This window comes from Leishmania martiniquensis, chromosome 18 (assembly GCF_017916325.1).
Source record: "Leishmania martiniquensis isolate LSCM1 chromosome 18, whole genome shotgun sequence".
In the NCBI taxonomy this organism is placed as follows: Eukaryota; Euglenozoa; class Kinetoplastea; order Trypanosomatida; family Trypanosomatidae; genus Leishmania; species Leishmania martiniquensis.
In genome coordinates this window covers 104,497-120,140 of record NC_090153.1, presented here as the reverse complement: position 1 = coordinate 120,140, position 15,644 = coordinate 104,497, and the positions used below count along the sequence as shown (strand labels likewise).

Below are 15,644 nucleotides of genomic sequence, written 5' to 3'. Positions count from 1 at the left end.
TGAACCATATTTCGAGGAGGAGATCGAGGCGTACCGTGCTCACCATCGGCCCGATGTGTACGTGTACAAGTACAACGTCTCCCCAACCCACCTGTCTCTTCGTGAGTAGCGCAGGAGGAACCTAGATGTGGCGGGGAGGGGGCATGTGTAGCCCTGCTATGAGCACCCGTTCTCTTCTGCTCCATCGACGCTGTGGCGGCTGTGATCGGATACATGAGCGCTTCCTTTTTTTTCGGGATTCTTTGAGCTGACCATTGGTTTCTTTCTGCACATGTCAAATCTGTGCGGTGTGCGGCCACGACCCAAAGTCGGAGTTGGCGCGGTCACTCTGTGCTCTCCCCCACTCCCCGACTGCGGTTGTTGGGGGTATTGGTGTCCTCTGTGTCTGTTTGTCGGTATAGCATTATTGTTTTTTTTCGCTGTCGGCATCGGAGATATTTGCGCCGGTGTGCCTGTCGTCGCCAGTGCACAGGATGCGCTACGGCTTTCGGTGTCCCCTCCCTCACCCTTCTCTGTAGCGCCCCGAGTCGGAAGCAGCTCTGCTTACACCCGACTCCCCCCTGTTTCTCTCTGCTCCCGCCTCTTGCGCCGATGGTGCCCTGTCTGGAGGTCTTCCGACAGGGTGCACGCCGCTGCTGTGTGCCCAGGCAGTCGCCCCCGGTAGAGGCGGGGGTGGTGGATGATGTCTGTCGAAACCTTTTTTATCGCTTGCCTCTGAGTCCCTTGCATTCTCTCGCTCTGGTCAACACACCTCTCGCGGACGTTACACAGGACGGACAGACTGTTGGGGACGCGCGCGCGTGGTAACTGCCAACATGTGTAGTACACAAGATTTGATCTTCTCTGTAGTGACTCTCCGTATCTTCACCCTTTGTTTGCAGTCGGGGTCGGCAGGGCACGCTGAGCGTCATGCGCTTCTTCCGCCGGACCCTCGCAGTCCAAAGCGCGACTACATCGTTGGCTGTGTGCACTGTGACGCGCCGCCTTCGAGAAGGATGTGTGAGCCCGCCAGGCCGCACTCCTCCGCCCGATGCGACATCAAGCGGCGCAACCGACCCCGCCGCTGCGCCGCCTCCGTGTTCCTCCTCGACCTCTTCAAAGGCCGCCGCCGCCGCTGTGCAGCTGGATGATACGGACGAGTGGATCATGTCGTTTGTGCAGCACTCCGTAGACAGCGGCCGCCACTCACAGGAGGCTGCTGACTACTTCCGCAGTATTATGCACGACGAGTCAGATTTTCGGCAATGCCTGCTTGAGGCACGTCGACTGATTGGCGGCCAGGACCCAGAAAGGCTCACTCGCTACCAGCAAGGCCTGTTTGCCGATCGTTTAAGCAACTTCATGAGCGGCATCGCCAGCGATAAACTGCGCCGTGCACACGCAGAGGAGCAGTCGACGAAGCGCTACACGGAAGACGGCACCCCGACAGGGGAGAACTATTGGTTCGAGGCGGGGCATGTGCTTTCGTCGCCTGCCGTCCCTGCCGATGTAAAGGATGCCATTCTGAAGGATATGCAGCGCGACCGCTCTGCTAAGAGCCCGGCGTATCGGCAGCCGGCGGAAGAGGAGCAGCTTGCGGCCGAGGACGACGGCTACGCAGCGCATCTGCGGCGGCAGCGCCACAAGCTTCTACGTGACCCTGTTTTCAAGTAGGTAGGAAAAATTGGCGCGCGGCCGTGAGCGTGTCGGCTGCTTCGCGCGTGCGCAGGGCCCATCGGGGTCGACTTGCAGCATTTTTGTATCTCTGTGTGTTGGATCTGTGTATCTTCCTCTCCATCGCTCGCGCGGCGCGGGCATGTGCTCGACATGAACATCCCTTTTCGCAGGCAGGGGGGCTTGATGCTGTTGGCATACGCGTTGTGCCACTCGCGGGCGGGTCTCGTTGCGGTGAACGCGCATTGCTAGTCGGTCCTTAGAGGAGGAGGAGAGGGGCGGGAGGGTGCAAAGGACCTCAGACCCTCGTTACTGCGGCATCTTTTTTGTTTTTTTTTCTTTCAACTTTGCGATAGCGTGCGCAGCTCCTTCAACCGTTTCCCCCCTCTCTCTCCCACTCGCGCTACCCCACATCTCTGCCGTAGCCTCACCTTCATAGGAGTAACCGGTACATTGGGGCGCACAGGCTCATGCCTCTTACCCATCATTATGGCCAACGCACGTCACATTGCGCAGTACTTTGCGGATCGTCACACCGCTGCCATGGCGGCGGTGTTTTTTGCATACGTGCTCGCTGTTGTGTGGTGTGGAAACACAGGTGCGCACGAGGCCCAGCAGCGCATCTCGACTGTCGCGTCTCATCATCACAGTATCTTCGGTACTCCCTGGGCTGCGGAGCGTGTGCTCTCCACCACGGCGGTGGTGCACAGCGTCTCTGTGGCTATTGTTCGACTGACAGAGGCAGACGCGGAGTTGCTGCATGGCGGCCCTCTCAGCCGTCCTGCGTCACAGGCCGAGAGACAGAGACAGCTACTCTCCCTCCCCTCTCGGTGGCAATACTACTTCGCCGTCGGTGACTTCACCCTCATATCGGCTCCGCCGCGCTTGAGCGCCAGTGGGATGCTGGAAGATTGGATCGCGAAGATGCAGTCGGTCTACCCGACATGCGTCTTCGCCTCTCTTGCAGCCAGCTCTGGGAATGAATCGACAGTGAATGACGGGCGGCTGCTCACCCTCACCACCGCATGGCAGTCGCATCGGCGCGCGCTGATGGGTGATCAGCGCCAGCAGTCGCTCCGCGTCTTGCTTCTGGACAGCCTTCCGGCCCCGGAGACACTGCGAGCGAATGAAGCGGCGACGGCAAGGGCAACTGGTGAGGGCGACGGCGGCACCAAAGACCCCCTTTTTGTCTTCGTGTCGGAGGATGCGACCCGCAGTTGGTCCGCGGCCGTCGACGCTGCGGAGCTGAGGCGCCCCCCCACGAGGCGGTGGCGCAGCGGCGCGTCGAGCTTTGACGCGTGGGAGGAAATGCTACGGGTGACCTCCATGCCCGCAGGAGTGCTCCGTGACGCCGTCGCTGCCGCTGCCGCGTCACTCGCTTCGAACGACCTTTCACCGTCTCCACTCTCTCTTCTCGAGCCTCTATCCAGGAAGGAGGCGCTCGTGTCGATGGCGGCAGCGACGGACGTCGCAGAGTATATTCCTCGACTTGCCGCGGACCTTGCTGATACCTACAAGGCGCCATACATGATCTTTGCGTCATGGTGCTCCTCGGCCGGTACCTACGGCTGGATGGGTGCCAGGATGCCGGAAGGCAACACCGAGAACCGAACGCTGGTGCTTGCGCTCTGCTTGCACAACAACGAGCTGGTAGAACTCATACCGTCGCGGCGGCATATCTCCCGGCTTGTGCAGTGAGCGTGCACGACTGCGCTGCATTGGAAAGATTTCTGTGAGCCCATGTTGGCGGCTTGCCGTTCAATTTTGACACGCACTCCCCACTGCTCATCTCACCACGTTGCAGGATGGCTTAGGTGCCGCCGCCCTGCGCCCTGCGGTGCTCAATCCACTTGTCTGACAAAACAGTTGGTGAGACGTTTTGGTGGATGGAGCGGGTGTGCAGCATCCACGATTCTTCTGGAAGATGCGCTCATCACCTTTTTTTGTCCCCATGCCCATTGTGTCTGTTGCCCTTCTCACCAATCAGATCATCGGGTCTCTCGATGAGGACGGAGAGAAGCTCTGCGCGCTTCGTTTCGACCAGTTCAACCTCGCAGATGCCGGCGTCCCCATCAATCGTCTCCCCCAGTGAAGTAAAGTTGGCGATATCTTCACGTTGAATGGCTCTGTCGCTGAACGGAATGCACCACGGGGAGGCGGCTGCGTCTTCTCCCCTGCTGTCTCTCTCTCTCTCACCGCGGCAACCTCCCTTCACCTCTCCCCTCCTGGATCGAATCGACTCTGCAGCTTTTTCTTTTCCGCTTCTGTCCCTATACGAGCCTTTTCTCTACGTGGAGGAGCACGCACGCACGCGCATACACACGCGCACAGATACGCAGACATCCCTTACACCCTCATCATGGGGAAGAACCCACCGAAGTGGCTGCCGGGTGAGCGCGTGAAGGAAACGATTCTCCTTCAGCGTAAGTCGGTCGAGCAGCTGCGTGCTGATCGTGTGCTACGCAAAGACAAGCTGCAGGAGCGCCGTGACCGCCACAAGAGCAAGCTAGACGCGAAGCGCGAGCGCAAGCTTTCGACGAAGAAATTTATCTCTGCCCAGACTATCCTTAAGCACGCGCAGCGCAAAGAGAACCAGGGGCGAAAGTTTCAAAAGATTGGCGAGAAGGTAGAGGGCCGCCGCCGCCGCGTGAATTTCGGGGAGCTGAAGAAGAGGCTGCGTGAGAGCCCGGTGCGGCTGGTGGTGCGCGCCAAAGGGTCGCAGATCCCGCCGGAGGTGGCGTCAGCCTTCAAAAAGCTTGGCCTCGCGAAGATTTACTCGGGACGCTTGATGTGCTTAACTCCACGCACGGAGAAGCTTATCGAGCAGCTCACGCCCTTCTCGATTGTGGGCGAGCCGGACAGAGCACAGCTAGAGTCTCTCCTTCGCACCCGTGGCTCCCTGTACAATGAGGAGACTCAGACGAAGCGACTCATTAGCGGTAACCTGCTGCTAGAGCAGGCACTGGGTCAGTACAATGTGCTGTGCATTGAAGATCTTGTGGAGACGATTGCGACGAATGGGGAGCACGTAGAAGATATTCTGCGCCACATTGCGCCCTTCGACTTCCACCCGCCTCGCCAGCTCTTCGTCGAGCGCCACCGCTCGGTGCACCAGAAGCTGGAAATTGTCAACAAAGACTCCTTCGCCGCGTACCTCTCAGACCAGCTGCAGCTCACAGCGAAGAAGCAGCGGAAGGTTGCCACAGCCGCGAAGAAGTCTAAGACGGCGAGTGTGAAGCGGAAGGCCTCTTAAGGTAGCGGCACCACCTTCAATGCGGAAGGATGAGACAAAGAGAGCCGACTAGGAGGGGCCCTGATGGAGGTCGGCCATGAGCAGTGCTTGAAGATGCCCCCCCCCCTGCACGATGAATGCGCGCGTGCACAGACAAAAAAAACAGTGCCAGCTCTCGTGTTGTGTGTCTGGCGCGCTGGCTTATGACGTATAGATCAGTGTGGGCGAGAGGGGGGCATTCGTGTAGCACTGCCTGTCCTGCCTGCGGTGCAGGCCGAAGTAGCGCCTCGCTGGTACGTCGACGAGTTGTGGACGCGCTGCAAGCTTTGAATGCGTTGTATGGGTGGAGGGAATCGGCTTGCGCCGCTCTCTTGCATCTCACCGCCGTGTGAGGAGATGATGCAGAGTCCACGAGCGCAGGAGTGCGTCGCCGTGCTCTTCCTCTTTTAGCTGATCACACGTTTTTTTTGCCTGCCTATGACGGAAGAAAAAATGAATTCTCTCTTCTCGTGGCGGCACCCCCACCGCGGCGCTCTCCTCTGTTTCTTCTGTTTAACGCCATAACTGATGCACTGGCGACAACGCATAACCGAGCGCAGTGGACGGAGAACTTATGTGTATCCCCCCAATGCGCTCCCACTATGTGTCACCCTCATGACATCTGCGGCGGCACTTGCGACGTGGGCTCGACCATCTGGGCGAAAGCATATAAAAGCGATAGAGCCTCTCGGCTCTTGCTCCAGTGTGTCTTTGTAAGCAGTGGCTCTGACCTGCGGCACCGCCAGACAGCGTATCGCCTAGGGAGGACGCGGCGGATGCGGATCGAGAGAATAAGAAAGGGGCGACTTGGCTTTTTTCACTGGACTACATGTGTGCTCGCTCGTTGTGCATGCACGATGAGGGCGCGCCTTTGGTGCGCCACTGTGCACGCCCCTTTCTCTTGTAACGGTCTGCCGTGGACTGCACCTCTTCACGCGTCAAAGTATGCCTCTGACTAAGCGATGCTGACGCACGTGTCACAGGTGCGCGCGCGCACGCGACATAAAAAAACGCACCAGGCACCAATGGTTTACAGAGAGGGAGTATTCTCATCGGCGGCGCGCAGGAAGGGGCTGATACCCAACGGCGGCGCGCTGCGCCCTTGTCTCGGAGCGAGGTGGACCGGCTGATGGCCAGGGCGAGGGAGGGAGGAGGAGTCTCGGAAAGGGGGAGGGGCGAGAGTAGAGGTGGGGTAGCAAGTAGAGTAGGAGGGAGGAGGAGGGGCAGGCGCTGGCCAGGTGTGACATGCTGGTGCCTACCCGCACTCGTCGCTGCCTGGAGTCGGCCAAGAAGCCACAGACCTCCCCCCTGTCCACCACCCGCATCGAGTGGGACGTGACATGTACGTGCAAGTTGACTGCCAAAGAGGCCTGCATGGGCGCACCCCTCTCTCGTGCGCTCTCTCGGCGTGCGAAGGTGCTCACGCGCGCCTGCGGGGGCCTCTCTGGTGGATCGCTTGCCTCCCCACATCCTGACTTACAGCAAACACGCATGCAGCGCGCAAATCGTTTCATGCAGGCAAGCATCGTCATCGCCTCGCCCTCTCTCCCCACCTTTTCTTCCTGTCACCTGGTGCCTCCCAAGCCGTGGGCGCGCTGCGCTTACACACACTCCTCCCTGCCCAAACGCTCACGGCATGGCTCCGTGCCACCGCTGCGCATCACGAAGGACACACGCGTGCTGCCGCGGTCACTTGTCTGCCATTTCGCTGCCTTTGCGCATCTCTCTACTCTCTCTTTCGCGCGCGCCATCGCTTCGGGTACGTCCGTGCTGCGTCTGCGTTAGCTACGGCCTGCACGTACATCCGGCGGAAGCGGCTGCGCCAGGGAGTAGGACGTGTAGTGCGCTTTTCTCTGCTCCCATCTCCCTTCAGAGTCAGATACGCGGATACATGCGCACATAGGCGCGGCCACGTGTCAGGCCTTGCTGACTTCACCAGCTCTCCTCCGTTCAGCCGTTGTTACTGCGCACACAGCTTTCCTGCCATATCTCATTTCCGCCCCTTCTCTTCTCACCGTCTCGCCACTGCTCTATCGTTTATATTCATCGCTTTTCGCTCTCTCTATCGGCTTGCCTGCTCCAACTGCCCTCCTCTCCCCCCTCTTCTCCTCTCTTCCCTCCTCTTCTTTGACTCGCCTCGGCTGCTGCGGTTGGTGCGGCATTGCGTTCATCAGTAGAGAAGTGACCCTCTTTCACGGTCATCAGCACACACTCGCCACCGCGCACGCGACTCTCCGTCTCTCGCTTTTCTCTTTTCGCCTTGTCTGTGTTGGCGTTGCGCTGCTCGATCGACGCCTACGAGTCGACGCTTCCCAACGAATCCGCCTCCGCACGCACGCCTGTACGCCCCTCCCCCTCCCGCTGGCAAGATGTCAGGCACTCCCATGCAGACCCGCTTTGGGTGCTACATCGGTAACATTGACCGCTCCGTCACGATTGACATGCTGAAGCAGGTGTTCTGTCAGTGCGGCACGATCATCGACTGCTCGCTGAATGGGCGCGAGGGCGACCCGTACCGTTTTGGCTTCATCGACTTCGCCACAGAGGATGACCGCGCGCGCGCCATGAAGTACAACGGCTTCACGCTCGTCGGCCGCAAGCTGAAGGTCGGCGTGAGCAAAGGTAACGTGAATAAACCGGAAGGCTTCGCGACGGGTAACGGCATCGGCGGCGGATACTCACGAATGGGCGGCAACCGCCACCACCAGAGCGACGGCGGTCTGATGATAAATGCCAACGGCCTCTCGCCGCAGCAGCAGATGGAGGCACGGCTGCTCCTCCAGTTCCTTCAGGAGGGCAAGATGGACCCGCGGCAGCTGTCACCAGCGCAGCAACAACTGCTTATTACCTGCCTTGGCCACGGTAACAACACTAACGCGGCCAACAGCAGCACAACGAACAGCGTCAGCAGTGCGTTGGCGTCGACTCAGCCCCCGCCGATGGGGAGCATGGGCAGCAGCGCCATGCAGTCGCCACTGCCGCCGCATTCGATGCCCACTAGCAACAATATGATGGGTGATGCTACTGCGTTTATGTCCAACTCGAACACTGGCAACGGCAGTGCCGGCACGGGTATCCCCATGATGGTGGGCGGGGCCCCCCAAGGAATTCACATCAACATGGGACCCAACATGATGGACCCGATGAGTGGGGGTTACGGGATGGCGCCAGTGCGCCCACAGCAGCAGTCATGGGGTGACATGCCCATGAACGGGCCGGGCATGTACACGCCCAAGATGTGTGTGCCGCTTCACAGGCCGCCACAGCAGATGCCGATGCCGTCAGTTCCGCAGCAGCCCTACGGTATCACTGTTGGTGCTGGACCGATTAGCGCACCTGGCGCGGCAGAGCACAACCGCGGCTCCTTCATAAACCCCCCACCAGCTGCCGAGACGCTGAAGCTGCGGGAGAAGCAGCGTGAGCAGTTCTTTGAGGTGGTCCGCAGGGACGCGGAGAAGTATGAGCGGAAGCTTCGTGAGAAGAAGGCACACTCGTCGGCCGGCGGCGATGCCGAGCGCAGCGGTGATAGCTCTGCCTCAGACGATGAGGACTACAAGAAACCATCGAAGAGGTCGAAGAAGGGTTCATGCAAGTAGGTGGTAACGCCGCGGCTCCGCCAGGTACTAAAAACGGAGACGAAGAGAGCACCCCAGCGCACACATGCTCACAGAGGCAGCGGTATGTGTGTGTGAGCGCAGGCCCCTCCTCACTGGCTGCGACGGCAACAGAGCGGCGATTTGCTATCGCCTGCTTCGTCGTCGTGAGTCCTCTCGCTTTGTGTTGCTCTTGTGCGCAGGTGGGACTGCCGTCATGCCACTTCTCCCGGTAATGTCTGCGGATGCTTTCTCCATTCCAAACGCGCTCTCCAAGACGTCTGGAGGATGGGCAGCGGCTAAGGTGTGTGCATGTGTCTGTATGTGGGTTGGGGAGGGTATGTGCGTGTGTGTGGGCGATAAAAGATGCGCTCGACTGCTCTCTTTTTCGACATCGCACACGTGCAGAGCGATCAACGAGTGCGCTGCTGCTGTTTCCTGCTTCATGCTTGATGAGCTCCGCCTCTCCTCTTCAGCGGCCCCCCTTCCCCCCTGAGTGTCGCGGTGCGGTGGGTGCGGTAAAGCGGGCCCGTTCACGAGTATATATGCGCGCAAGTCGTGTGATGGACTCGGGAGAGGAGGGGGAGGGCGGCTATAAGTGCGCAGTATGCCGTCTCCTATACAGCAATATATATATATATACGTATGGGTCTCGGTGCGCCGGTGCTTCTATGTGGGCTGCCAGCAGGGGCTGCAATATGCGATACGGCGGTCGATGGCGGTGTCCGCTTCTGCGCGCGCCTTCTTCGTGTGCTTCGCGTTTGTGGTGTGTTTTTTAGTTTAGGATTATGTGTTCGCTTCCTCCCCTCTCATCTTTCCTTCAGCGCACGCGACGGATTACGTCTTGGTGAAGAGTAAAGCCAACTAATGGCATCCGCCACACAACGTAGGATCGAACTCTCAGCGAGGGAGTGCTACTATAATGTTTCCAGCGGGTGCCGTCTCTTGTGTCGCGCGCGGTGGGCGGCAGCCGTTTTGCTGCATGCGAGATACCCTGTGCGATGTGGGGCTACAGGGGCAACGCCAGATCGCTGTATGAGCCTTGCCTGTATGCAAGTGTGGTCCTTTCAAGGATGCGTCTGTGCTGACTGCCGCGGCGCGGACCTCATAAAGACGCCTGAGAAGCCGCACCTCGACTGTGGAGAGAAAGACGTTCTGGCGCTTGTCTCTCCCCTTCACTACCACAGTGCTTGCGGGAGACCGCTGTCGGGTGCCCCGCGCTGCGAATGCCATGATGTCTTCTGCGAGGTTTTTCATTGTCTACTCTCCTCCTCCTCTGGCCACCTCCCGCCGCATGCGCACGTGTCGCTTGCCACGTCGCCTTCTGTAATGCTGCACTCACCCCCCGACACACACAACACACACACACACAAACGCACTGTAGCCACCCCACACAACCGTATTTCTCGCCATTTATCAACGCAATAATTTTGTGGAAGATACTCTGTAAGCGTCGTCCTTCTGTTTTTTCTCTTTCTTTCAACCTTATTCTGTGCGTGCTGGGGTTTGTGCCTGTGTTTGTGTTTGAGTGAGTTGTACCACGACGGGTGCCACTGGTGTGTCTCTCTTCTCGCCTCTGCGTGCTGTGGCTGCTGCCGTTGGGATTTGAAAAACGAAAAAAGACTGCCGCTGCTCACCAACAACATCGCCGCTCCTGCCTCGCCTTGTTTCTAGTTCGCAGGCGTAACACGGTAAGGTAGTGCTTTGCGACCTCCAGCTGATAGCGAAGCCCCTCTCCCGCCCTGTGGTGAATAGCAGAGTTTTCTCCGACATAATGGCCAAGGTCGGTGAGGGTGATCCGCGCTGGATTGTCAGCGAGCGCACGGACGGCGCCAACGTGAACTTGTGGCACTGGGAGGAGCGCGACCTTTCTCAGCACACGCACAACAAGCTCAAGAGTACCTTTGCTGATCATGCGATCCCCGTCCCGGCGAACATGGCGAAGAGCGTCGAGTACCTTAAGATCGAGGATGTGAGCGAAATCTCTGGCGACGTCACAGTGGCGCAGCGCAAGGGGAAGATGATGTGCTATTTCGAGCTGAAGATGACGCTGCGGTGGGCAGGCAAGATGGCTGGCGCGGATCAGACGATTCGGGGCAAGATGGAGGTGCCCGAGGTCGACCACGAAGAGTTGAAGAACGAGTATAACATTCTCGTCACGTGCCAGGACAACAACGCCGCGGCGGAGCAGCTCCAGTCGGTGGTGCAGGCGGCCGGTCGCGCGACGGTTCGGGAGGGGATCGCCGCCTTCTTTGAGGCCCTCTTCGCCGAGTATCATATCGGCAAGCAGCTGAAGAGCGGGGCCGCCATGCCCCCGCCCCCGCCTGCGCCAGCAGTCCCTGTGACTGCATGCACGTCGCCCAGCCCAAACGCGGCGGCGGATGAGAAGAAGCCCACGACGCAGTCCAAGTCGAGAGACGACAGCGTTGGGGAGACATCCTTTTCGTGGAAAATGCGCTGGGGCGTGCCTGCGGCAGAGCTGTACGCGGCCCTGACGGACCCGAACAGGGTCAGCGTATACACACGAAGCCCCGCTTCCATGGACGTCAAGGCCGGCGGCCAGTTCAGCTTCCTCGGTGGTGTCATCACGGGCTACTACGTGGATGTGCAGCCCTCGATCCTGATCAAGCAGCAGTGGCGTCTCAGCAGCTGGCCTGTGGGTGTGCACAGCTCGGTGGTGCTGCAGCTGGTGAAGGAGGAGCCGGGCGTGACGACTTTGGAGTTCGCACAATGCGGCATCCCTTCTGGTCAGCTGCAAAATGTGAAAGAGGGGTGGAAGGCGAACTTCTTCGGCGCCATTAAGGCTGTATTCGGCTACACTCTCGAGTACCTTTGAGCAGTAGTAAAAAAGAAAGCAGGTGAGCGCACTGGTACATGTCTGAATGATTTGTACCTCCTGTGCCTTCACCCCACTTTTTTTTTTGCTGCCGACTCACTCAGCTACCCCACATCTCTCTCTTTCTCAAAGGCCGCATAAGGACACAGGTACATCGAATGCGCACATGTGCATCGTCATCCGTGTGTGCATGTGTGTGTATGTGTTTTCGCAAGCACCTACCCGCCCTTCCCCTTACCCGTCTCTTTCGACACTATTCCTGTGTTTCCCCCTCCACTTTCTATTTCCTCTCTGCGCGCAGCTTTTCTTTTTGATATTATTATGTGTGTGTGCACGTGTATCTTGTGTGGGCTTCTCTCACCTTGTTTGCGTCTGTCTGTGCCTCTGTGCCTGTGTGTGCCTGTGTGTGTGTGCGTGTGTCAACGGTGTATATTCGCCGCGCGCGCATCACTCTCTTCTCGTCTGGTCTTGGAGGAGAGGATGATGCGCGAACGCAAAGACACGAAAGGGTCTAAGAGAGAAAAGAGCGAAAAAACAAACACACACAGAATAAGTGAAGAACAGACGCACCCACGCGGCCCGGCGTACAACCGGCCGATGCGGCGAGCATAGTGCGTGGCGCTCATTGCATTTCTTTTCTCCCTCTTCTCGGACTAGCGGATTGGCGTTGTGGCCCGAACGGGTGCTGAGACGAAAGAAGAAAATAGTCGAATCGGGGGAGCGCATCACAAGTGGCCGTGCGTGTGGTGGTGACGAGAGTGCCTTCTCTCTCCTCTCTGATCGCACGCCGGCGTCTCTCTTTCCCGTTCTTTTCTTTCGTTTCACCCTGGACGAGAAGTCGCGTACCCAAACCTGGTTGGCCCCGATGGCTCCTTCATCGCCCTTTGGATCTTTCCTCCTCCCCCCAACGCCTTTCTCCTCTTTTTTTTTCTTCGCCATGTCGTGGGTCGCCACGGATCGAATCATAATCGAACGTCTTCTCGCCCTTGGCGCGCACCTCTCAGTATTCGCTGCGCGGCGGCAGCGACGGCCACGCCATACAACAACAGCCAAATAAAAAAAGAGCCATCCCCACTTGTCGGCTACGTTGGTCCCTCTCTTCTCCTCTTTTCTCTCTTCCGTGACTCCTTTCGACTCTTAACTGTCGCGCCTGTTTGCCGATGTGCGTCGCCGGCCTTCTTGATCTCGTTGGCCCAAGTCGTTGTTTCCACTGCAGTCTCTGAGCGAGCACATTTTTCGCTCACCTCTCCTCCCTCCCCACCGCTCTCGCACACCCCCAACTCCCTCCTCTGTGCGAAGACTACCACCCTCCTCTCGCAACCCCCACCCCCTGCGTTCCACTGGTATTTGTGTACTGCGTCCTCACGCTCGTAGCTTATCCGCTTCTCCCTGTATCTCTCTGCCTCGCCCTCTCACTCTCTCACAACCTCTTCTTGCGGAAGAAAACGGCGGCACCTGCATCAGCGGAGTTGACGCCACCGTGCGCCAGGTATCCATAATGAGCGCTGACAAGCAGGTAGTCATAATCGGGGCGGGTCCCACCGGCCTCGGCGCTGCGGTGCGTTTGCTGGAGCTCAAGCACCCCAACTTCCATCTCTACGATGGCGGCACCGCCCCTGGTGGCCTCTCACGTAGTGTGAAGGATGAGAAGGGCTTCCTGTGGGACATGGGCGGCCACGTCATCTTCTCCCACTACGCGTACTTCGACGACGTCATGAACCTCGCCATCGCCGACTGGAACACGCTCCAGCGCGAATCTTGGGTGCGCTGCTCCGACACCTGGGTGCCGTATCCCTTTCAGAGCAACATTCACCGCCTCCCACCGAAGATGCGGGACGCGTGCCTGAAAGGGATTGAGGAGGCGGAGGCAGCCCGTGCCACTGCCGCGCAGGAGAAGCCGAGGAACTTTGCCGAGTACGTCTCGCGCCAGTTCGGGGAGGGCATCGCGGACATTTTTATGCGCCCGTATAACTTTAAGGTGTGGGCGGTGCCACTGCATGTGATGAGCACGGAGTGGGTTGGGGAGCGCGTGGCGAATGTGAACGTGGAGCGCATCAAGGAGAACGTTCAGCTGAACCGCGATGACCTTGGCTGGGGCCCTAACGCTACTTTCCGCTTCCCCAAGGCGGGTGGCACCGGCGCCATTTACGAGGCCGTGTGGCGCATGATCCCAGAGACGCACAAGTCACTCGGCCCGCCGCACCGTGTCACGAAGGTCAACCCCATCACGAAGACCCTAACACTGGCGAGCGGCGAGGCAGTGCAGTACGACGCGCTTGTCTCCACCATGCCGCTGGATGATCTGCTGCGCGCCATAGCAAGTGGGCTAGAGGAGGAGGATGCAGAGGCAGCGTCAAGGTCGCTGCTGAGGGCGCCGCGCCTTCGCGAGGTTGCGGACCAGATGATTTACAGCTCAACCCACATCGTCGGGATCGGGGTGAAGGGGCGCCCGCCGATGGAGATGCAGACAGCGTGCTGGCTGTACTTCCCGGGCGACGGTATTCCATTTTACCGCGCAACAATCTTTTCCCGATACGCGGACACAAACGCACCGGCGGGGCACTGGAGCGTTATGCTGGAGGTGAGTCAAAATGATGCGTACAAATCAGTCGACGCGGACACCATCGTTGAAGACTGCATTACTGGTCTGCAGAGGGCGACGTTGCTCCGACCGGAGGACGAGGTCGTGTCTTGCTGGCACCACATCGAAACGAAGGGATACCCGGTGCCGTTCGTCGGCCGCAATGAGATGCTGGAGGAGGTGCTGCCGGTGCTGCGTGACACCCACCAGATCTACTCACGCGGCCGCTTCGGCGCGTGGAAGTACGAGGTGGCGAACCAGGATCACTCCTGGATGCAGGGGGTGGAGGCGGTTGGGCACATTTTGCACGGCACATTCGAAGACACTGTGCATGCACCAGAAAAGGTGAATAGCAAGCGCAGTGAGGCGCGCTGCAGGTTAGCGGCAGTACCCACTCTTGGAGGACAAAGTTCGTGAATGTGAGCAACGGATATCGAAGGATTTTTTCTCAGCTGCATGTCGTCTGCTTCGCCTCCTTGGCAGTTGGCGCGGCCGACGACAGCATCGCGTGCAGCTGTACGGCGCTGAGGGGGACAGAGGCCGAGGGAGGGGGAGGGATAGAGGAGTAGTGTTTGGCGAAGCGCCGTAGGGGAGCAGGGTCGTGGGCGTTGCCTCTACGTCGCCTAATCGCTCCCTTTCCACGCAGCAGAGACGTGTACTACCTTGCGCACATGGCGCACGTCAGCGTACCAGGCAGCACACAAAACACCGGATGGCGGGACTCACACTTCGAAGCGCATACCCCTCTTTGGCCGCATGTGCCGTTTCGCTGCTGCACTGCGCAGCGAGCGCCCTTCCCCCCCTCCCCTTCTCTCTCCACGGAAAAGTACGCTGCTTCTACGGTGGGCCATAGGGGCGCCGGGCTACCTGGACGACTACGTTTCTTTTTTTCTTCCCCCCACCGGCTACCACCCCAGGCTCTGTCTGCACGGCTGCCCCTCCAGGCCCGCCCCATTTCCCACCTTTCAGGCTCTTCATGTCTCTTGAGCGTCTGTGTCTCTCTTGTTTCCTGCGTTCGCGTGTCCGGGCCTCTGGCAGCAGGGGGGGTGAGGGTGGGCTAGATTGGCCTCTGCCTCGCTCCCTCCCGCGCTTCTGGGCTTTGCGCGTGAGGGGCAGAGCCGGGGACGAGGCACGCCTTGACGTGCTACACGCTAAGCAGCATGCGATGAGGAGGAGGGTATAGCCAATCACATAGGCGCACACCTGCTGCTTTGACCGCACAGCCAGTCGCTGCAAGAAGGAAAAAGAAGCGAGGAGAGAACGGGGAACTGAAGGGAACGGGGGAAGGGGGGCGCGCGCGTGTGTGTGCGTGGCGGTACGCTCGGCAGCCGAGCACACACATCACCGCTGGTACAGCATTTTCGTTGCCACGCAATGAAAACGCAACCGGGGCGCCCCCTCACCTCTCCTCCCCCATACCCCGCCAAGAGCCAAACGACTTCCTTTTGAGGAAGGGTGACATGCCCACGAGGTATGGTAAGGTTGCAGCGACGCATCGATGCTGATGCCGGTGGCCAGGCCCTGGGCATCGAGGCCTCGGCGCGACCTGCTACTGGGTATGTATGCACGCCATTCATGTAGTGTGCACGCTGCCTGTGTGGCTCGACGGCATTGCAGCTGACCTTTACTGTATACTTGTGTGGGGAGGTTGGACTGAGTTGAGAGATGCCGCATGTGGCGACATGCGAAGCAGGAGCAGGTGGGCACTAA

At 59.3% G+C, this 15,644-nt stretch overlaps 6 protein-coding genes across 6 annotated transcripts; all 6 read left to right on the top strand.

Annotated features, from left to right (window-relative positions):
• Positions 1-909: 909 nt before the first annotated feature.
• On the top strand, positions 910-1,653 carry LSCM1_06670 (uncharacterized protein; the record flags this gene model as incomplete). The annotated part of the gene is made up of 1 exon (XM_067324082.1): positions 910-1,653. One exon carries the CDS (start codon positions 910-912, stop codon positions 1,651-1,653), a length of 744 nt encoding a protein of 247 aa, XP_067179429.1.
• A 489-nt stretch (positions 1,654-2,142) lies between these two features.
• LSCM1_06669 (uncharacterized protein) lies at positions 2,143-3,351 on the top strand (the record flags this gene model as incomplete). The annotated part of the gene is made up of 1 exon (XM_067324081.1): positions 2,143-3,351. One exon carries the CDS (start codon positions 2,143-2,145, stop codon positions 3,349-3,351), a length of 1,209 nt encoding a protein of 402 aa, XP_067179428.1.
• Positions 3,352-4,012: 661 nt separating this feature from the next.
• LSCM1_06668 (uncharacterized protein) lies at positions 4,013-4,906 on the top strand (the record flags this gene model as incomplete). Its single annotated transcript, XM_067324080.1, has 1 exon — positions 4,013-4,906. One exon carries the CDS (start codon positions 4,013-4,015, stop codon positions 4,904-4,906), a length of 894 nt encoding a protein of 297 aa, XP_067179427.1.
• A 2,387-nt stretch (positions 4,907-7,293) lies between these two features.
• Positions 7,294-8,520, top strand: LSCM1_06667 (uncharacterized protein; the record flags this gene model as incomplete). Its single annotated transcript, XM_067324079.1, has 1 exon — positions 7,294-8,520. One exon carries the CDS (start codon positions 7,294-7,296, stop codon positions 8,518-8,520), a length of 1,227 nt encoding a protein of 408 aa, XP_067179426.1.
• A 1,771-nt stretch (positions 8,521-10,291) lies between these two features.
• On the top strand, positions 10,292-11,353 carry LSCM1_06666 (uncharacterized protein; the record flags this gene model as incomplete). Its single annotated transcript, XM_067324078.1, has 1 exon — positions 10,292-11,353. The coding sequence occupies one exon, from the start codon at positions 10,292-10,294 to the stop codon at positions 11,351-11,353; it is 1,062 nt and encodes a 353-aa protein (XP_067179425.1).
• A 1,498-nt stretch (positions 11,354-12,851) lies between these two features.
• LSCM1_06665 (uncharacterized protein) lies at positions 12,852-14,351 on the top strand (the record flags this gene model as incomplete). Its single annotated transcript, XM_067324077.1, has 1 exon — positions 12,852-14,351. One exon carries the CDS (start codon positions 12,852-12,854, stop codon positions 14,349-14,351), a length of 1,500 nt encoding a protein of 499 aa, XP_067179424.1.
• Between the last annotated feature and the right edge of the window lie 1,293 nt (positions 14,352-15,644).